The 22,641-nt window shown below is 42.4% G+C and overlaps 1 protein-coding gene across 1 annotated transcript; it reads left to right on the forward strand.

Annotated features, from left to right (window-relative positions):
• Positions 1-6,400: 6,400 nt before the first annotated feature.
• Positions 6,401-7,444, forward strand: LOC311301065 (trace amine-associated receptor 13c-like; the record flags this gene model as incomplete). Its single annotated transcript, XM_084425909.1, has 1 exon — positions 6,401-7,444. Exon 1 carries the CDS (start codon positions 6,440-6,442, stop codon positions 7,442-7,444), a length of 1,005 nt encoding a protein of 334 aa, XP_084282035.1. The 5' UTR covers positions 6,401-6,439.
• Between the last annotated feature and the right edge of the window lie 15,197 nt (positions 7,445-22,641).

Genomic DNA, 22,641 nt, shown 5'->3' on the forward strand with positions numbered 1-22,641 from the left:
TGTACATTCCAGATGTAAAACTGGTCCCTCAATCGCTCTGAATGATCTTGGGCATACCGAAAATAGAGATAAATTGTTTTAAAACTTTGACCACAGCCTTGGTAGTCATCTTACACAGGGGATAGGCCGCGGGATAACGCATTGCTTGGAAGAGCTTGTTAATGATCTCAAGGTAGTTGGGACCACAGTCACCAAGCAAACCTTTGGTAAGGCAAGGCAAGGCAAGTTTATTTACATAGCACATTTCATGCACAATGGTAATTCAATGTGCTTTACATAGAAGGAATAAAAATAATAAAAATATATAATAATAATAAAAAAGGAAATAAAATACAGTGCAAACAGTCAGACGTACAGTGGCACAGTGCTCATTCATTAAATGAATAAAGGATTATATACCAGTAATAATACTTTAAAATCAATCCTAAATCTAACTGGGAGCCAGTGTAAAGACGGACTGGTGTGATGTGTTCATATGTTCTGATTTTGCTCTGCGTTCTGTATGAGCTGACACTGTCTTATGGTCTTTTTGGGAAGGCCAGTGAGGAGTCCATTACAGTAATTCACCCTGCTGGTGATGAAAGCATGCACAAGTTTCTCTAAGTCTTGTCTGGAAACAAAGCATCTAATTCTTGCAATATTTTTCAGATGATAGTATGCTGATTTAGTTATTGCTTTGACATGACTACTGAAACTAAGGCCTGACTCGAGAATCACACAGAGATTCCTGACTTGATTTTTAGTTGTTTGACCCCTAGAGTGAAGGTATGTGTTCACCCTGAGAACTTCATCTTTCATCAAGAATTAAGGCTTGAGGGACTCCACGTCATGGATGTCCACTCAGACTTAAGGGCTGCGTTCGAAACCGCATACTCACAGAGTAGGTACTTATTTCAATAAGTACTTAACGAGCGCTAAAAGAGTAGGTTTAGTTCATCTATCTGTAAATATCTTGATACTGACGAAACTGGCTCATTTTGTGTCTTTTTGAAGAAACAGCTAGCCATTTTGTGAATACATTTAGGGTTGATTTCTTATATGTTAAACCCTACCCTCAACATACTACTTGTCTGGCCTTACAATTAATAATACAGAATGTTTATCGCTTCTACGTAGCCACGCGAACCGCAATTATCCCGACAACGCTTTATCTGTAGAGATGTAAAGGGAGGTGAGGGAGGCCTTCACAGGGGAGAGACTAGTGGACACTTCAGGACTGCGCTGTTGTCATCAGGTCCAGGTGAAGGTCCTTCGTCAGATCTGGATACAGCCTGGATCCGGCGGACTGCAGTAAACCTCGGGATAAACAGAGAGACTAATATTAGCGTAGACGCCATTCTTCTTATGATGAATATTACTTATCGAATTTAAACTGGGAGTCAATCTCTGTACCCAGGTTTTTAAAAGATCCCACCTGCTCAACTTCCTCTCCATTAAGTAACAAAGGCTTAAAAAGTGTATGTGCATTATTAGCCCCACAACACATTTCTTTGGTTTTGTTAATATTAAGCTGCAAAGAACTCTCCTCCGTCCAGGCTGCGAGAGAATTAACAAAATCAAAATAAATGTCCAGTGATTGGGTATCCTTCACACATCCCACCAGTTGTTATGGTACAGAAAGAAGCAGACAGATAAATAGTTGAAATTTATGTTTATTGAACAGAGATGAGAACAGCAGATGAGACTGGTGAGTATGCAATGGAGGATAGGAACAGGACGATTAACTTAGCTGGATGATAATCTGGATCTCTGTATGCAGATGGCGGGACAGGATACGGCAAGCCGATGATTGGAGACAAGATAGGAGTCGGATGACGGGAACTGGTGAATCGAAGATGAAGTTCAGGTAAGGAATCTTCAGATATGTAGAGGAGTCTGTGCGTTCAGGTAAGAACGAGACCAGACAATGAAGTGAAGGGGAAGTGCCTATAAATAGTGTGCGTTGATGATGATGTGCAGGTGCAGAACTGCGGGGAGAGTGAACGAGTGGGCGGAGTGTGCAGATCTTGTGACTCCATGACAGTACCCCCTCCTCCATGGGCGGCTCCTCCTGGATAGGACGACGACAGGGTCTACCTTGGGCCCAGCTGGTCGATCTGGGTGTTCCGGGTGGTATTGGGTGAGGAGTGTCGGATCGAGGATCGAGGATATCATAACGGCTCACCCATGACCGCTCTTCAGGATCGTAGTCCTCCCAATCGATGAGGTATTCCAGTCTGGGACCACGTCGTCGCGAGTCCAGGATAGCTTGGACCTGGTAGATCGGTTCTTCTTCAGTGACTTTGGGAGGAGGAGGTACTTCTTCGCCACCAGATTCTGTGGGAGGAGAAAACAGAGGTTCAGAGTGAGGTTTCAGGAGGGATACGTGGAAGGATGGTGAAATTCTGTAGTAAGGTGGAAGGTTAAGCCTATAAGTGACCTTGTTGAGCTGCCTCTGCACTGTGAATGGAACTATGTACCAGGCACTCAGCTTACGGCAAGGCAGGGGGAGACGGATGTCCCGTGCCAATAGCCATACCTTCTGGCCTGGTTGGTAGTGAGGGGTAGATGTTCTGCTGGTGTCTGCGTGTCTCTTGTGTCTCCACACTGCCTGTTGGAGATGCACGTGAGCTGAGTCCCATACCCGGAGGTTGGTATCCTAGGATACATTGGAAGGGGGTGAGCCTGGTGGTGGATTGTTGGAGTGAGTTTTGGGCGTACTCAGCCCATGGAAGGAACTGGCTCCAGCTATCCTGTTTCTGGTGGCAATAGGACCTCGGGTATCTCCTGATCTCCTGGATCTTCCACTCAGTCTGGCCATTAGTTTGGGGATGGTAACCGGAGGAGAGGTTTACGGATACTCCAAGGAGTTTGAAGAATGCTTGCCAGACTCTTGAGATGAATTTAGGTCCCCAGTCAGAGACGATGTCTTGGGAATACCAAAATGATGGAACACATTCTGGAACATAGCCTCAGCCGCTTCGAAAGGAGTGGGTAATCCTCTGAGGGGAATCAACTTGCAGGCTTTAGAGAAGCGGTTATGAAAACACAGATGTGGTTGTTTGAAGGTGGTAGGTCGGTCATGAAGTCAATACCCAGACGTGACCATGGACGATGTGGAATGGGAAGAGGTACCAGGTTTCCTTCAGGGAGTTTCCTAGGAGTATTTGTAACGGCACAGACTGAGCAACCCTTAATGTACCGGGAGATATCCTGAGGCATAGTGGGCCACCAGTAGCATTGACGGAGGAGTAAGAGAGTTACCTGGGTGTCCAGAGCCCGGAGAGGTGTGAGCTGAGTCCAGAAGGGGCAGGCGAAAGGTGGGACTGACGATCGTGGCTGGAGGGAGGATGGTTTCAGGAGAAGATACAATAAGGCATCTGCATCACAGTTCTTATACCCAAGTCGATATGAGACAGTGAAATTGAATTGAACCTGGTGAAGAATAAAGCCCATCGGGCTTGACGAGGATTGAGTCTCTTAGCTTCTCTCAGGTACTCAAGGTTTCGATGGTCAGTGAAGACTTCAAATTTGTGATGTGCTCCCTCCAGCCAGTGTCTCCATTCCTCTAGAGCTAGTTTAATGGCAAGAAACTCTCGGTTTCCAATGTCGTAATTCTGCTCCGCCGGGGAAAGCTTCTTGGAATAGAAGGCACATGGATGAGAAAGCGTTGGAATTCATTGATTGTAGTGGGTTGAGGCCACTTCTGGATGGTATCCACCTTCCTCTGGTCCATCTGGATGACATGTTGATCTATGACGTACCCTAGGAAGTGGACGGAGGTGGTGTGGAACTCACATTTTTTCAGCTTGAGATAGAGATGGTGATGGTGGAGTTTCTCAAGGACCTGAGTGAAGGCGATGTTCGGCCAGGTTCCGGGAATAGATGAGGATTTCGTCTATGTAGACAATGACGAATCGGTGAAGAAATTCCCGGAACACCTCATTCATATAGCCTTGAAAGACTGCAGGTGAGTTGGACAGACCGTACGGCATAACTCGATATTCATAGTGACCTGAAGGAGTGATGAAAGCAGTCTTCCACTCGTCACCTCAGCGGATACGTATGAGGTTGTAAGCGCTCCTCAGGTCCAGCTTGGAAAATATGCGAGCTCCACAGAGTTGTTCCAGAGCTGCCGTGACCAGAGGAAGAGCTATACTTGACTGTCTGAGAGTTGAGGTGTCGGTAGTCGATGCACTGCCTCAAGCCTCTGTACTTCTTGGCCATAAAAAAGAAGAAGCTGGAAGCGGCAGGGGATGTAGATGGTCGGATGAACTGTTGCTGAAGTGCCTCCTGGATATTTCAATGGTAGTGGAGTTGATGGAGAGTGTGGGGGTGATGGATGGAACACGGAGAGATTGGGATGGTTTCTGGACAGAAGAAAGACAGTATTGGAAACAAACATCACTCCACTGTAATACCTCCCCGGTATCCCAGTTGAAGTGCGGTTGGTGTTGCGTCATCCACGGGCGTCCCAGGATTAGGTCAGCAGTGGATCCTTCCAGCACCATGAACGTTATCTTTTTGGAATGCAGGCATCCGATGCGGAGCGTCAGTGTGGGAGAGAGGTGTCGGATTCTACCACGCCCCAGCAGTTTCTTGGTGTGGATTCTCAGATCCTGAGAGCAGCGTTTCTTGTGGACATTCAATTTCTGGAGGAGTTGGACTGAGATGAAGTTCCCCGCTGAGCCAGAGTCGATCAGGGCTTGCGCTGAGGCACAGATACGGGGGGTTAAAATATGCACAGTAGTACTGCTAAATGACTAAATGTAAATGTAAATGTACGAGACAAGGAGTTTTTTTTGAGGTGGAAGTTGAATAGTACTAACCGCGGGACGTGGTGGTCGAACAGGACAGGCGGTGATAACATGACCTTCTCTCCCACAATATAAACACAGTTGATTTTGGAACCTTCGCTGATGCTCCACATGTGTGAGATAATATGAATCCACCTGCATTGGTTCAGGTGCTGGAAGGGCGACTGATGGTGCCGAGGGCGGAGGATATTCAGCTGCATTTTGGAGAGAACAAGCGGTGAGACATTGAGAAACCCGGATAGCCTTTTGGATGAAGTTTTCTATTCCAATAGCATCGTCATGCACAACCATGAGCTGGCGGACGTCGGCATTAAGTCCCTGACGAAAAGCGGTGAGTAGTGCAGCCTCGTTCCAGCCGCTGGTGGCCGCCAGTGTGTGAAACTTTAAAGTGACTGAAATAAGGAGGATAGTGAAGAAATGATGGAGTGCACGTCCAGACAGCAGGGAAATAAAGGCTACTCGGGCGCGTTCGTTGGTGAACTGGTGATACTGCATTTCGAAGTACAGAGAACATTGTAACAGGAACCCGCTGCAATCCTCCGCCTCTCCGGTGAATGTTGCTGGTCGGGCCATGGGACTGGCAGAGGCAGTGGTTGTGGAGTGCAGGAGAGATTGGCGTGCGGCTTGAAGGACATCGGTAGGAACGGTTGGTGGGTTGTCAGCCACGGTGGATAGAAGGGAAAGGCGAACTGCATGAACCAATTCTGCGAACGGATCAATGGGTCGATCTGCTGCAGTTTCCATGGGACTCTGCATATGGTCTGGTCTTCTGTCATGGTACAGAAAGAAGCAGACAGATAAATTGTTGAAACTGATATATATTGAACAGAGGCACGGAGTGGAACAGCAGATGAGACTGGTGAGTATGCAATGGAGGATCGGAACAGGACGATGAACTTAGCTGGATGATAATCTGAATCTCTGTATGCAGATGGCGGGACAGGATATGGCAAGCCGATGACGGGAGACAAGACAGAATCTTCAGGTTCAGGTAAGGAATCTTCAGGTAAGTAGAGGAGTCTGTAAGTTCAGGTAAGGACGAGACCAGACAATGAAGTGAAGTGGAAGTGCCTATAAATAGTGTGCGTTGATGATGATGTGCAGGTGCGGTGAATCAGAACTGCGGGGCGGAGTGTGCAGGAATGTTCAATTCAATAGCTTTTTCACTGCACAGTATAAAGATTATTTCACCATTTTTGCTAATGTGTTGTGTATAGGGGACAGTTATTGCCCATCTATTACATTGCAATAGTTATTTTACAGGGTAAACTGGGAGGGTTATGGACAGCTCAAGCATTCTTGAGTTCCAGTGGATGACATAACCCCTCTATTTCTGGACCCCATTCCTAATTCACAGAAATCATCTTAACCACAGCAAGGGACCCCTCAGGTGAGCTCCAGGAGCCGCTCAAAGGAAGGGTGATCTACAGTGGCTGATTACTGATTAAAGCAAAAACCACCACACCTGTGTTCAGCTCAGTTCCACCTGTGCTTTGCTTTCATGTGGAAATACTAAACAAACAAACATTTGTATGTTACATCATCAGTGGGCAGTAGATGGGTGGGCCGTCTGATCCAGACACTGTATAAATTATAGACAAGAAAGAGAGCAGAACAAACTCCTAACAGCAGGAGACTCACTCATGGCCTATGAGACAGCGGACCATGAGACTCAATACTGCTTTCCTGCCGTCAACTCATCATGTATCAAGGGAAAACGCTCTAGATATGAATACAATATCATGTATGTGTTTGTATCATTGCTGTCAGCATGGACTGTGTTTCTGAACCTGCTGGTGATCATCTCCATCTCTCACTTCAAGAAGCTTCACACTCCAACCAACCTGATTATTCTCTCTCTGGCTGTGGCAGACCTGCTTATGGGAGTTCTTTTACCCGTAGAGGGCTCTAGGCAGATTGAGACGTGTTGGTACTTTGGAGACACTTTCTGTGAACTGTTTATAATAATCCTTGGATTGGTTTTCTCAGGATCTCTCAGTAATTTAGTTTTAATTGCTGTTGATCGTTATGTGGCTGTGTGTCACCCTTTACAGTACCCACAGAAAATAACCACAACTAAAACTTTAGTGAGCATCTGTCTGAGCTGGGGTTGTTTTTCAACTTATAACACTATCCTTGTAATTGATAATGGATATTTTGACAATCCACTCAGAACAGACATGTGTTATGGAGAGTGTTCTCTTGTGGGGGGATTTGCCTGGTTTGTCACTGATCTGTTCGTGTCTTTTATTTTTCCATGTACCCTTATCATATCTTTATATTTGAGGATTTTCTATGTTGCACATCAGCAAGTGAAAGTTATAAACTCTCTGATGAAGAGTGGTAAATGTGTAACGGAAGGTTCATCGAGGAGGAAATCTGAGAGTAAAGCTGCTCTGACATTAGGAATCATTGTGATAGTTTATATGCTTTGCTTTATACCATACTATATCTGTTCTATGTCAGTAAACTCTTCCACAACCATAAATGTTTTGACATGGGTCTTGTACACAAATTCAGGTCTGAATCCACTGATCTATGCTTTATTTTATCCCTGGTTTAAAAAGACAGCTAAACACATATTAACTCTGAAGATATTTCAGCCATCATCCTCTCTGGTTGATATTTTTACAGAGCATCAATTGTAATTAAACTGGTAAAGCTGTCACTCATAAAGGATATGATTATCTTTGTAGGATTTATATTTGTAATTTACACTACATGTATCTTAGTATGTAGCTTATTTCAGAGAGGATGTTTTCTGCATTTGATGTTCAATTTAACTTCTTTCCACACACACTGAAATAAATCGACACAATGTTCATAAATTGTATTAAATTAGCTCATTTAATAAACTGAGCACACAGCATAAATCCTCAATGTACTGTAATAAATGGTAAATGTAGATATTATGTGCTTTATGCTTAATCACTTTCATCAGTCATGTTGCATCTGTGTTATGAAAAACATAATGACAAAAAAAGGGACAGTCATACAGAACTAAACTCGGTAAAAAAAGTGATGTCCTCAAACTTTCAACTGCTTTTATTTCCAGAAAATGTCTTAATTTATAAATATTGGTATGAACATAAAAAGATTCAAAAACTTGGACATAAACTAAACAAGTTCCGCAGACATTTGAGGAAAAGAAATGGAACAATGAGTCCCTGAACAATATGAAAATAAGCAGTCATAACTGGTGTAGCCAGGAGCTGCTGTAAGTCCCACAGATCATCCTCATGGACTGAAGCAGACTGGCCTTTTCTTACTGTGAGATGTTACCCCACTCTTCCACCAAGGCTCTCGAAGTTCTCAAACATGGTTCCTGGATTAGATATCACAGTTTGTGTGTGTGTGTGTGTGTGTGTGTGTGTGTCCTGGTAAACCCAAACGTCCCCACAAAGGTAGTAATATCAGAAATGTCTGTCCTTGTGGAAACTTTTTTTTATGGTCCCCATGAAGAAAACATGTTATATGAATTGAATTGAATTGAATTGATTTTTATTAAAGTGTCTTGCACTTACGTGCCCAGCCCAATTAGGCTTAAAAGACACTATCGACATAAAACAGACATAACATAGAAAGATGACCATCATACAGAGTACATTACCATCATTTTCACAATATAAACAAACAAAAAGAAACACTGTTAATTTAGGCCAGGATATAAATTCCTTTGCCTAAGTTTCCACGCCTTTTCCACATATCTAGCCAAACTATAAATTTCATTTTCAAAGAGCCAGCTCAACATATCCCCATCCGTCATCCAAAACAAATCAGGCTTTTTATATTGAATTCTCTCAAACATACCCATTCTTAAATCATGATATACAGGACAGAAAAACAAAAAATGCCATTCATCCTCAACGACCCTTAAATCACACAAAACACATAGTCTGTCCTCTTCTGGTACACCTTTATAGCGCCCCACCTCGATCTGCAAAGGCAACACCCCTGCTCTGAGCTGGGCACACAAAGACCTTTGTAATCTGGTTAACCAACATTTGACATAAGGCTCTGTGGAGTAATCATTTTTAAAATGAACATAGCTTCTCAATTTGGACTTATTTAACACCTGCCATTGCCATTGCTCTTTATAGGAATTAAACAAAAACTGTCTGACCTGAGATATATTACATTGTAAGTTATTTGTAAATATATACTGTGCTTTTGCTGATGAGAGTATTCCAAGGACCTCCATTGACCAAGGATAGTTGTGAGCTTTATCCCAATTGAAAACTTTCCGAGTAAGTCTATCTTCAGGTAATCTAATAAGGCGATTCCATAATCTCATTACTTCCGCCTTTTGTTTCACCAAACAAGGCTCCCAACCCATATCACCCTCTAGCGCAGCTCTAGTAGTGAATCTGTGCACTCCAAGGAAACACCTCATGGCTCTGCTCTGCAATCTATTACATTCAGGAGCATCTTCGAAGCCCCAGACCCCAGCTGCATAGAACAAAACAGATCCCACCATAGTGTCAAACAGCTGTGTAAATGTTAAAAAACTTATTTCAGGGCAAAACTTCATCTTATTAATAACTGCTCCCAGGGCCCTCCCTGCAGACTCAGACAGAACCCTTCTCCCTTCTGAAAATGTCATATTTTCATGAAAAAGAAAACCAAGATATTTATAAGTTCTGGAGTACATAAGCTGTGTTTGTCCAAAAAAGAAATCAAATTCACTGCGTGACACAGATGGTTTTCTAAAATGGACTACTTGTGTTTTATCCACATTTATAGAAAGTCTCCATTCACTGCACCAATCCTTCATAATGCCCAACATTCTTTGTAGTTTAATTTCTTCATCTGTGCAAACAACAATATCATCTGCATATAATAAAATGCTGAGGTTAAAGCCATCAATGTCAATACCCAAATTTGCTAATTTTATCTCTTGAGCCAGATCATTCACAAAAAGCGCAAAAAGAGTGGGTGAAAGAACATCTCCCTGCTTAACCCCAAATGGAGTGGGAAACCATCCTGTCCTCATGTCATTAATCTGCACACAGGCCACTGGAGCCTTGTACAGGGCTCTGATGGAATTATACAAGTGACCTGTAATACCAATAGAAAGTAACTTATATTTCAAAAGATCTCTGTTAACCCAATCAAAAGCTTTTTTTAAATCAACAAAACAAACAAAAGTACTTTTATTTTCTTGCAACCTTGCTCTAATGACAGATGATAAAACATAAATATGATCAATGCATGCTCTATGTTTTCTAAAACCATTCTGTTCATCCACCAAAATTCCATTGATCTCGATATATTCACTGAGTCGGTTGTTAAGAATACCAGAAAATACTTTACATACTGTACTTAGCAAACTTATTCCTCTATAATTCAAAGGTACTCTTGGATCAGCCTGTGTGGTCTTTGGAATAGGCTTGATGATCGAACTATACCACACCGAGGGAACAGTCCCACTCTTAAAGCAATATTGGAATAACATGTGCAGAGTATTTAACAACTTAGGACATTTAAGAACCTCATTAGAAAGTTCATCCACACCTACAGCTTTATTAGGTTTGGTTCTATCAATTGCCTTCCGAACTTCTTCTAAGGAAATATCATTATTTAGCACACTACTAAAATAGGTTGTTTCTAACGTAACAGATCCAACTTCCAGTAGATGTTTTAATTTACATATCTCAGCTAAAAATGCATCATTAAACTGATGAGAGCTAGAACAAGTGTACAAGTCTCTGTAATCTTTCTCCCATCTGTCCAATATTTTATCTATCTCGAATACAGACCCCCCACTTTCTGTAACTATTTCAAGTGGAATTAATTTATTTCTCTTTGGACCAAGCTTGTTTATTTCTTTCCAAAAATGCTGTGGATTAGTATTTTGAGAAAGCTTAATTTCAAGAGCTTTACCTCTCCTATAACGCCTTTTATACAGTCTAAGTTTTTTATCAAAATCATATTGACAGGCTTTAAATATATCATGCAGGTTCTTCCTTAAAACAGGCTCCTTACATTTTAAATATCTTTTCTCTGCCACACGGAGATTTGACCAAATATTATGTAATTCATTATTCCAAAAAGGTTGTTTAATTCGATACCATTTCTTATAGGCCCGTTTTCCATGCAGTTTTAATCCATATTGACTCATTTCCCCATGCAAAACACCACAGAAAAGTTCATAGCAACAATCAACATTATCCTGTGCTTCCCCGCCTTTGTCCAGTTGTACTATAACATTTTTTAGGGCTTCATCAGAGGTTTCAGAACTAAGAAAGTTGTCCTTTAGCTTTCTTATTGGTTGTTTACAAAGTAGTGTAATATCAGCACTATTTATAAACATCTCTGCTGTTTGAAAACGTAAATAAAGCATGGAGTGATCAGGGGGTCTAATCCTCTCATCTATTAGCCCTCGGGACTCAGTTCTTTCCAATAATTCAGATGGAGTTAATACTTTAAATTCACTACATGTTCTTAAATCTTCATGTCTCGTCACAATATAATCAACTACCGCCTTACCCTTAACAGAAATAGATGTGAAATTATCATACTCCGGGTTTATTCTTCCATTAACCACACAGCATTTCGACTCTTTAAGGAAATCAATCAAACTTTCCCCATGCTTGTTCAGACCCGAGTCCAACACCACTCTAGGACTAATATCATCCTCATCGACATAGTCTCTGTGGTGCGCAACACGACTATTCAGATCCCCACAAATATAAACAGAGTCAACCTCAACCGTAAAAATCAAAGACAATAAGTGTGCATAAAAAAGATCAGCATTACGGCCCCATGTCGAAGTTTCAGGAGACAAATAACATGAAATCAAAATAAATGAATATTGTGAGCTAGTGTGCTCGAACCTCAAACACAAAATTCCGTCATAAGTCTTGTCCTCAATCGTAACAGAAAAGTTGTCCAAAATTGTTTTTTTGACAAATACACCCACACCCCCAGAGGCTTTGACAGCTCTCTTATGAGCAACACGATTATGTCCAATCCAAGTGTATCCATGAAGCTCAGGCATAAGAGTGGACAAATGAGTCTCATTTAATGAAATAATTCCTGGCTCAAACGAAAGAAGCAGTTGCGCTCTTAGCTTACTATTTGCAAGTGTCCATCCATTAACGTTCCAATGAACTAAGACAATATAATCCGTACTTACAGGCCGGGCATGAAATCTTCAAACCGAAGGCTGTGGTGTCGATCCCGCCGTGCCCCTGGCTTGACCACGCTTTACTAGCCGTCCGTTGTTGGCCACGTAGTAGTCTTTAGCAGCAGGGATATCTCTAAGCAGAGTCCTAAAATTGGATTCCATGAGACGCTCAGCGTGTGATTTCGCTGACGAAACATAAACCCTTCGGTAACTTTCATTGTCCTTGAGTTTAGGCCGCCGCCGAAGCACAGCCACCTTCTCCAGCGTTGTCTCAAGTTCCACTCTGATGAGTCCCGGATTTCGCCCTCGAGCCCTCATGCGCTCCACGGCCACAATTTTTGGCACCGGCTCGCAATCCATTCCCTCGCACAGCAGAGTTTTTACTTTGGCCTCAACATCTTCTCCCTCCGTTTGCGACAGTCCCACAATTACCAACGACACATCAGGATCAAACTGCTTACCCTTAGCTTTTTTTTCATTCATTTTAATTTCAATCTGATCCATTCTGGAACAGAGAATTCCCACTTCCAGATCCAATGCGTGTTGCATCTCCTTGACTGCTTTAGCCACCTCGCGCTTGAATGCTTCTTTACTCTCATTAATAAGTTTTTCCATGGACTCACGTAGACTTTCCATTTTGTCATTCATTTGTTTTTCAATTGTAGTCTGCATAGTGTCCATTTTTGCGCTAAGCGCACGTAGTTCATTCATTAAAGCCGCGTGGTCGCTGTCGGCGTCTTTCTTACGGTGTCTAGTACCATCAGCCATCTTCCTCTTCCTGTACCCCTTCTGTACCTTCTGTAATTATAAATTATACTAAATTATGTTTTTTTTTTTTTTTGAAAATGTACGTTTTTGTTCGTGAGGTTTGTGTTTAGGTTCAGGGGATATAATTTGTACAATATAAAAATCATTATGTCTATGTCCCCATAAAATATGGACACCCAACATGTGTGGTGCATGTGTATACAGTATTCATTCATTAATGGCGCTTTTCCACTGCATGGTACGGTACGGTTCGGCTCGGTACGGTTCGACTCGGCGCGGAACGGTTCGGCTCGCTTCGCTTTTCCACTGCGTGGTACGACTCGACTCGGTACGGCACGGTTCGGTTCGCTTTAGCTCGGTTGCTTTTCCATTGCAGTTAGTACCGCTTCAAACTGGGTGGGACTGATCGTTATAGTTGCCGCCTCTACTGCCATGACATCATCGTAAACGCGCCACATTTCAAACGCACAACACAGGGGATGGTGCTCTTGATTCTCGGCATGTGGATGTTTTTAAATTAAATTAAACGTTCTTATAATGGTTTACTATATGGAAGGAAAATTCTTAACGTGTAATTAAACGTTGCGTTCATATTCTGGGCTCATCTGATTTTTTGTACATAGCATAGCCTACTTTGTTATGATTTTAGTATCATAATGATTAATAAATGCATGCACAATTATCCGTGAACTTGATTTGAACAAATGCCTTTCAACTTGTGTGCAAAATTCAGAATTAAATGAATGTGCAGCAATCTTTACAAATAGAGAGTCTAGGCCTAATGTACTGTTTTAAACTATAGCCTACTGCCATTAAAAAAGCGCATTTAGTTAATGTTATGTTTTTTTTTTTCATCTGCCTATGTTGATTATGAAAAGTGAACAGCACGAGTAGAGAGACATGGAGCGAGTCAGACATAATTTTGACCACTTCATTAAGTTTTGTTTTGTAGAAAACCTTTCTTTAAAGTGAATTTCGTTTTGTATAAATTGCATCTTAATTTTAATCATCAAACAATTGCCTGGATTGAATAAATAAGATGCAAAATAGACGATTTAACCATTGAGGCGCCCGAGCGGTCACTTGCATTGTACGCTAACTGGAGCGCATCTCATCCTCAAATACACAAAGCTTGAAATGTCTTTAAACAAAATAATTCAAAACAAAAAGAAATAGGCTACTCTCTTATGTAATCCATTATGTGCATTTCTCTCTATAGGCGCGTTTACTACGAATATGGCGATCGTCAACTTCATCTTTGCCATGCACAGACACTGACAGAAAACACTATTTTATAAATAAAAATCAGTGCACGCGTTTTAATAAAATTAAAACTTTAATTGTGATCATTAAAATAATTGAATATTATTCAAAACTTGTGGCCAAGTTTTGCTCATTTATTAATAGTATATATATAGGCTATATATAGGCCTAAATTTATTAATTTGAACAAGCGCAAAATTCAGCATTCAATCAAATATTCAAAAAGACTTAATAATAATGTTATTTCAACATAATATCTCGTTATTTCGACATAATGTGTGTGCAACAAGCAAGATGTGCGTTTGTAAATCCGGGGACGCGTGCACTGATTTTTATTTATAAAATAGTGTTTTCTGTCAGTGTCTGGCAAAGATGAAGTTGACGATCGCCATATTCGTAGTAAACGCGCCTATAGAGAGAAATAACATTATTATTAAGTCTTTTTGAATATTTGATTGAATGCTGAATTTTGCGCTTGTTCAATTTAATAAAATTAAAACTTTAATTGTGATCATTAAAATAATTGAATATAAAATATTTTGTGGCCAAGTTTTGCTCATTTATTAATAATATATATATATATAGTATAGTTGACTATACAGTATATATATATATATATATATATAGTTGACTAATGTGTTTGTGTTTTTACATATATATATATACATATATATATATATACATATACATATACATATATACACACATATATATATATACACACACATATGTGTGTGTGTGCCCCTCAGCACATGCTTTAAAAATTATCCGGCGCCGCCCCTGACTGCAAGAAACAGTTTGCAAGAAACTTTTTAACTGCAAGACACTACAGCGTTGGCTGTTGTCTACTGGCTATTTAAATCTAGCGGGTTTGTCTCGTGCATGGTCTCGTGTCGCAAATACAATGACACTGGTAGTGACGATTCTGTCTGACCAATCAGTGATCTTCAGTGTTTTCACGTCACATTTTAGTATCGGTACGGTACGCTTGGAACCTCAACAGAGGTGGTACCATTTAAAGCGAGCCGAAGCGAGCCGTACCGTACCGTACCGTACCATGCAGTGGAAATGCGCCATAAGTGAGCCGTACCGAACCGAGCCGTACCGTACCATGCAGTGGAAAAGCGCCATTACACACACACACACATTACATGCAACAACATTTTTGGTTACATTCTGATTCGCTTCCGTCCCAACAATCATTCATTATTAAATTAGGGGCCGCTAAGACGACACCATTCTCTCTACACAAACTTTAAACGCTAACCTGTGATAAACGCTGATGGCGTTCACATGCGCATTAAGAATTGGTTCTATAGTTATGTGCGTTTGAATATATGTGCGCAGGTTTGGAATTCCCTACAAACCAAGCCTAAACAAAGTACTGGTCTTTCCTTATAAATTTTGATACAGAATTTTATTTTATAAAATAAAATAAAATTTGCTATTGGTATTGGTAAATTGGTAAATTTGCGAAACGAATCTGTAGAGTGGTAAAGGGATCCTTCATAGGGAGAGACTAGTTGGCACTTCAGCACTGCGTTGTCATCGGGTCCAGGCGAAGGTCCTTCATCAGATCTGGATAAGGCCTGGATCCGGCAGGCTGCGGGAAAACCTCGGGATAAACAAAGACACTAAAATTAGCGTAGATGCCATTCTTCTTATGATGTAACGAGTACATCAGGATTTATGGGAAGTGTTCCCGGTTCCGGCTGACCTATGCAGCCTAACACTGAATTATGGTGTGGTGTGGTGTGGTGTGGCGCAATGGATAAGACGCATGCCTTTGGTGTGAGAGACCTGGGTTCGAATCCACTGTGAGACACCAATGTGTCCCTGAGCAAGACACTTAACCCCTAGTTGCTCCAGAGGCGTGCGACCTCTGACATATATAGCAATTGTAAGTCGCTTTGGATAAAAGCGTCAGCTAAATGAATAAATGTAAATGTAAATTATAGAAGTCTATAATGTATTATGTGAATGCTAGGTCAAAGAGATGTGTCTTTAATCTAGCTTTGAACTGACAGAGTGTGTCTGCTTCCCGGACAATGTTAGGAAGTGTAATGGAAAATTTAGATTTTCATTGATTTACAGTGTTGATTTTCTTTTATTTCCAGTAAGACATTGAACTGACCCTTTGCTGGACTGTACGTGGTTTGCCAACTTTAGTTGACTAATGTGTTTGTGTTTTTAAACAATGGGAGACAGGTGAGACGTCAGGGGGAGACAGATTGAAAGGGACCCCTAGGGTCAGAGGTCGTCCAATTTAGAACTTGTGAGTTTGTAAGAATAAACTCAGCAGCATTAGATCACTAGCAGAGAAACCTTCCCTTGTTTAGATAAGAGCCTGTAAGCAGGTAACCTTGAGAGAAGGTATAAAGGCTGCTCTGCACTCCTCCCTGACTGTCGCACTTGCTTCACAGATTGTACTTTGTCACTTCTGTGTGGGTAACTGGGCCTATTCTTGCAAGAATAAATACTTTTTAAAAGACAATTGGATTCAGAGTGTGTCTTACGCAGTGATGATGATGTTTAAGAAATTTTTGCCAAAACAGAAGACTGTTCCAGAGTTTTGGTGCTAAATAGGAGAAGGATCTACCGCCAGCAGTCGACTTTGATATTCTAGGTATTATCAACTGGCCGGAATTTTGAGATCGCAATAGACGTGACGGACTATAATGCGTTAAGAGCTCGCTAAAGCACTGCGGAGCTAAACCATTTAGTGCTTTGTAAGTAATCAGCAATATTTAAAAATGTATACAATGTTTAATAGGGAGCCAGTGAAGTGTTGACAGAACCGGGCTAATATGGTCATACTTCCTGGTTCTGGTAAGAACTCGAGCTGCTGTGTTTTGGACTAGCTGTAGTTTGTTTATTAAGCGTGCAGGGCAACCACCCAGTAGAGCATTACAATAATCTAGCCTTGAGGTCATGAACGCATTAACTAATTGTTCCGCATTTGTCAATGAGAGCATATGGCATAATTTACATATATTTTTAAGATGGAAAAATGCGGTTTTACAGATACTAGACACGTGACTTTCAAATGAAAGATTGGTATCAAAGAGCACACCCAGGTTCCTAACCGACGACGAAGACTTAACAGAGCAGCCATCAAGTGTTAGACAGTATTCTAGATCATTATGTGAGGACGTTTTTTTGTCCAATAATTAGAATCTCTGTTTTTTCAGAATTAAGTAGTAGGAAATTACTAGTCATCCAATTTTTTATATCCGCTATGCATTCCGTTAATTTTGTGAATTGGTAAGTTTCATTAGGTTTTGAAGAAATATAGAGCTGAGTATCGTCAGCATAACAGTGAAAACTAATTCCATGCTTCCTAATGATATCTCCTAATGGTAGCATGTACAGAGTGAACAGCAACGGTCCTAGTACTGAGCCTTGTGGTACGCCATACTGAACTTGTGATCGATGAGACATCTCTTCATTTACTGCTACAAACTGATAACGGTCAGATAAGTATGATTTAAACCATGCTAGTGCAATTCCACTAATGCCAACATAATGTTTGAGTCTATTTAAATGAATGTTGTGGTCAGTGGTGTCAAATGCAGCACTAAGATCAAGTAACACTAATAGAGATCGGATGATAAGAGCAAATCATTTGTGACTCTAACGAGAGCAGTCTCAGTACTATGGTACGGTCTAAATCCGGACTGAAAATCCTCACAGATATTATTTCTTTCAATAAAGGAACACAGTTGTGAGGATACTGCCTTTTCTAGTATCTTTGACAGAAAAGATTCGAGATCGGCCTGTAATTGACTAATTCTGTAGGATCAAGTTGCGTTTTTAACAAGCGGTTTAATCATAGCCAGCTTAAAGGTTTTTGGTACATATCCTAGAGACAAAGACGAATTAATGATATTAAGAAGAGGATCTATGACCTCTGGAAGCATCTCTTTCAGTAGCTTAGTCGGTATAGGGTCTAACACACATGTTGTCGATTTAGATGAATTAACGAGTTTGCAAAATTCTTCCTCTCCTATAGCAATAAATTAATCAAATTTTTCCTCAGGGAGACTACAATGCACTGCCTGATGCGATACTGTAGTAGACGGTTGCATGGTTATAATTTTGTCCCTGATATTATCAATCTTGTGATAGTGAAGATGTTCACAAAGTCATTAAAAAATGGTAAAATGGTAAATGGACTGCATTTATATAGCGCTTTCACAGACCTATGGCCACCAAAGCGCTTTACACATTGCCTCACATTCACCCATTCACTCACTCATTCATACACCGACGTTGAAATTCTGCAGCAGAGCGATGACACCTCAGATCATTATTTAGTCTTGCGTTACTGCTGCGTTACTGCTGCATTACTGCTGTGTTGCTTGGAAACTTCGGTGCTTGAAGCTTTATTTTTCGTTAGTTTAGCCACCGTTTCAAATAAATACCGAGGATTATGTTTATTTTCTTCTAATAGGGTTGAAAAATAAGCAGATCTAGCAGCTTTTAAGGCCTTTCTGTACGCAATCGAGCTCTCTTTCCATGAAATGCGAAATACCTCTAGTTTTGTTTTCTTCCAGTTGCACTCCATCTCTCTGGCTGCTCTCTTAAGTGCCTGAGTGTGCTCGTTGTACCACGGCGTTGGAATATTTTCTTTAATCTTCTTTAAGCGCAACGGAGCAACTGTGTCTAAAGTGCTGGAAAAGAGAGAGTTAAAAGTTTCTGTTGCAATGTCAAGTTCTTCTGAGCTATCCGGGATGCTGAGATGATGAAACTGATCAGGAAGATTATTAATAAAGCAATCTTTAGTGGCAGAAGTGATAGGTCTAACATATTTATAACACGGAGTCGGCTTTGCAGCCTTGGCTAAATGAAGTTTACGCAAGACTAAATAATGATCTGAGATGTCATCGCTCTGCTGCAGAATTTCAACGGCATCAACATCTATTCCATGTGATAATATTAGATCTAGAGTATGATTACGACAATGAGTAGGTCCTGACACGTGTTGACTAACTCCAATTGAGTTTACAATGTCTTTAAATGCCATACCCAATGCATCTTTTTCATTATCGATGTGTATATTAAAATCACCAACAATTAGTACTTTATCTGCAGTCAATACTAACTCTGATAGAAAGTCAGCAAATTCTTTGATAAAGTCTGTATGGTGCCCTGGTGGCCTGTATACAGTAGCCAGCACAAATCTCAAACGTGATTTATCATTTACACTAGATAGTGTTACATTAAGCATCAACACTTCAAAAGAAGTATATTTAAAACTAGACTTCTCAGCAGGGTGGGAATTATGTAATTTTAGGGGCAAGGCAATTTGGCCTCCATCTTTTTTTTTTTTTTAGGGGCACCAAGGCCATATGACAGGGCACAAAGGCCATTGAGTACAATTCGATGGTTTTCCCATTCAGATTGATACCATAACATCCTAATTTGGAATAAGACATGGATTATGACTTTTTTAATAGAAAAAAAAAATTTATGAGAGAGAGAGAGAGCGCCATTACATCCAGAAGGCATACACCCTCACACAACAATAGAAACAACATAAATGCCAATAAAAGCATTCAGAAACAACACAAATGCCAATAAAAGCATTCAAAATATTCATTCAGTCCTCTCTATATCATGTGAGTGTGAGAGAGAGAACCATTTCAGCCAGAAGGTATACACCCTCACAATCATTATCGCTCAGCGCTCAACGCAGTTTGCTTCGCGCTCCACTCAAATCGCCCCCCGCTCGCTCCAAAAAAGGAAAAAAATCTACATGTATATCACTTGTAGCGGTCCCCAAGCTTTTTTGCACCACAGATCGGTTTAATATCAGACAATATTTTCACAGACCGGCCTTCAAGGTGTGGCAGATAAATACAACAAAATAAAATGATACGAACGGCATAAAAACTGGGGTATTGTTTTTAGCCTATAATAATAAACGTGAATCCAATGTGTGGGCCTACTAGCAACTTTATTAGCAGCGTCCTCTAACATCGTTCCTAAAAACAACTGAGAAAGTCTGAACACAAACAAAATGCCCCCAAAAGAAAAGAATCTCTATGTTTTTGGTGCTGATGCGATGTAAGGGTGGCGCTGCTGCCAATAAAGCACCTAAAAGCTGTCACAACGAACCGGCAAAATTAATGATTATGAATATGTAAAATATAGTAGGAGACATTTTAAGTGTTTAATAATAAACCAGTTTTTTTTTTTTATGTCTGTGTCGGCTGGAAAGATGCTGACTCGCGATCTTCGCAGTAGTGAATGCGCCAGAGAGAAATGCACATTTCATACGGATTACATAAGAGAGAAGTCTATTCTCTTACGAGATGTTCTCTCGTATTGCATAAGTTGTCTTTCTTCGAGATCTGAAGGCAAAAAATTATCCTTAATTTTGTATTCATTGTCAACACTGTGCGGCAGCCGGCAGACCATGGCAGGCTGTATAAGCGTGCTCATTGGTTGCCCGGCAGCAACTGCTTAAGCCTACCAGTGAGCCCTGTGTGACGTCACACCATATCAGGGCGCTTCGCGCCCTCCACACCCTTCTAACCGTCAAGGTGGGTGTGGCCAGTGTGTATATAAGGAGGGCTTGTATGCTGAGAATCTGATTTTCTTGTCTTCAGCGAAGCTCTTCGCATGGCTGGATCTTGAGAGCCGCCGCCGTTGAAACCAGCGACCAGCAAGCCTAGGACAGCGCCTGAAGAAGCCGGCCGCCTTCGCCGCCTTCAGCCATCCGTGCCTGCTACGCTATCCGGCGACATATCCTTTTATTACCACTGTTCTAAAAGAGCACGAGGCGTTTTTGTCAAAATGCCTCGTTTTTCCTGCAGCTCATGCCACGCTCCGCTCAGCAACGGAGACCGCCACCTCATCTGCGCTCTCTGCCTGGGCCGCGAGCACGCCGCCACCGCACACTCTACGGGCGGCCGCCCCGAGTGCGAAGAACTTTCAATGTCGACCCTGCAGGCTCGACCTGAAGTTTTCGACCAAGCTGTCGCTCCGCCTGTCCCTGCCGGGCCGCGCAAGAAGAAGCGCCGCTCGCAGAGACCACCGGAGACTGATGTGACTGAGGAGCTCGCCGGACCCTCTCCCTCGAGCTTCTGTCTCGCCCTCTCCGCCCCCCTCGGCCGCTCAACTGCCGGCTCTCGCCCGCGCCGCCGCCGCGTCAGGGGATGAGGCGAATGAGATAGACACCCTCCCTCTGTTCGAGCCGCGCTACTGCGCCGCTCACAAGGGATGGCAGAAGCGGACGGTCTTGGAGCTCTCTTTAGGTTACAAGAAAGCTACTCCGTCCTCGCGCGTCACTCACCGGCAAAAGGAGAACAGAGTGTTTTCATCCCGCCATGGCCGGACCTACCTCCATTCTCACACATTTCTCAGTCCCCTCTTAAGTTCAGGCGACTGGAATTGTTCTTATCGCAGTATACGAGCCTGTTATAAATACACGCATACAATTGCATACACACCCCCCTGTAGCTCAGTGGTGGAATCTTAGGCTTTCGCGCCAGAGACCCGTGTTCGATCCTGGCTCTCGCGGCAGATGAAAATGTATGCTGTTTGCTTCTCCAAGCTCGCGGCCAGCTTTTCTTACATACAGAAAGTGAACCCGCTCTCCCCCTTTTTGGGCCGCGCAGATTGCGCCGTTCTCAAGGGATGAGAGCGGACTGTCACGAGCAACGTTCAGCGTGCGCGCCTCACTCACCGGCGAAAAGAGGAGAGAGAGTGTTTTAGTCCCGCTGTGGCCGGACAAGCCGCCAATTCTCACACATTTCTCAGTCCCCTCTTAAGATCAGGCGTCTGGAAATATTACTATTGCAGTAAACAAGCCTGTTTTAATACACGCACGCCTGCAAACAAACTCTGTTACATGGTCGCGCTAACTAAAAGTTAATGTGTTTGCCCCTGTGGTACAGTGGCAGAATCATACGCTTTTGCGCCAGAGACCCGTGTTCGATCCCGGCTCTCGCGGCAGATAAAAATTTATGCTGCTCGCTTCTCCGAGCTCGCGGCCAGTTTTTCTTACATACAGAAAACGAACCCGCCTCTCGCACCACTCCTACTCATGGTGCTCGAGTATTTATGAGCGTCTAAACACGAGAGAAGACGGTTAAGTCCCGCTGCGGCTGGACCACCGTCAAAGCTTCACGCTCTGTCAGTCCCCGTTGCCACGGCTACTGCAGATGTTTACCTCGCAGCCAACGAGCCAGTATATCTACCCACTCACCTGCGCGCTACCACCGTTCTCACGGCGACCCAGAGAAATCTCAAATGAGCATAATGTCTGGTTGCACGGCTCACGCCGTATGTGTTTCAAATGCAGTGAATGTGCCCACGTTTCCGTGTTCACCCCTGCACACAAGCACTATAAATCCCGTGTCTCTCACAGAGCCCACTCTCATAAAGTAGGCAGAAGCCGCTCGAGTGTTAAAAGTAGGTCGCGTGTCCACCTCCCCGTGCCCACACCTACTCACTGCCCGCTCTGTCACACGGCCTCTCACGACCGGTCATGTTTTAAATGTAAGTCCTGTGCCAGCCCTCGAGCGCTCACACATACTAACAAACATTTCGCCCCGACGCCGCCCTCGCGCATCGCGCCTCACACTGTATGTTCCCCGTCCAAAGCCACCGGGACACTGTGTGTAAAACGGCCAGCTATCGCTGCATGCGAGCCGCCGTATCTAAGCACCAAGAGCG

The sequence above is a fragment of the Rutilus rutilus genome (assembly GCF_951802725.1).
Source record: "Rutilus rutilus genome assembly, chromosome: 1".
Taxonomy (NCBI): domain Eukaryota; kingdom Metazoa; phylum Chordata; class Actinopteri; order Cypriniformes; family Leuciscidae; genus Rutilus; species Rutilus rutilus.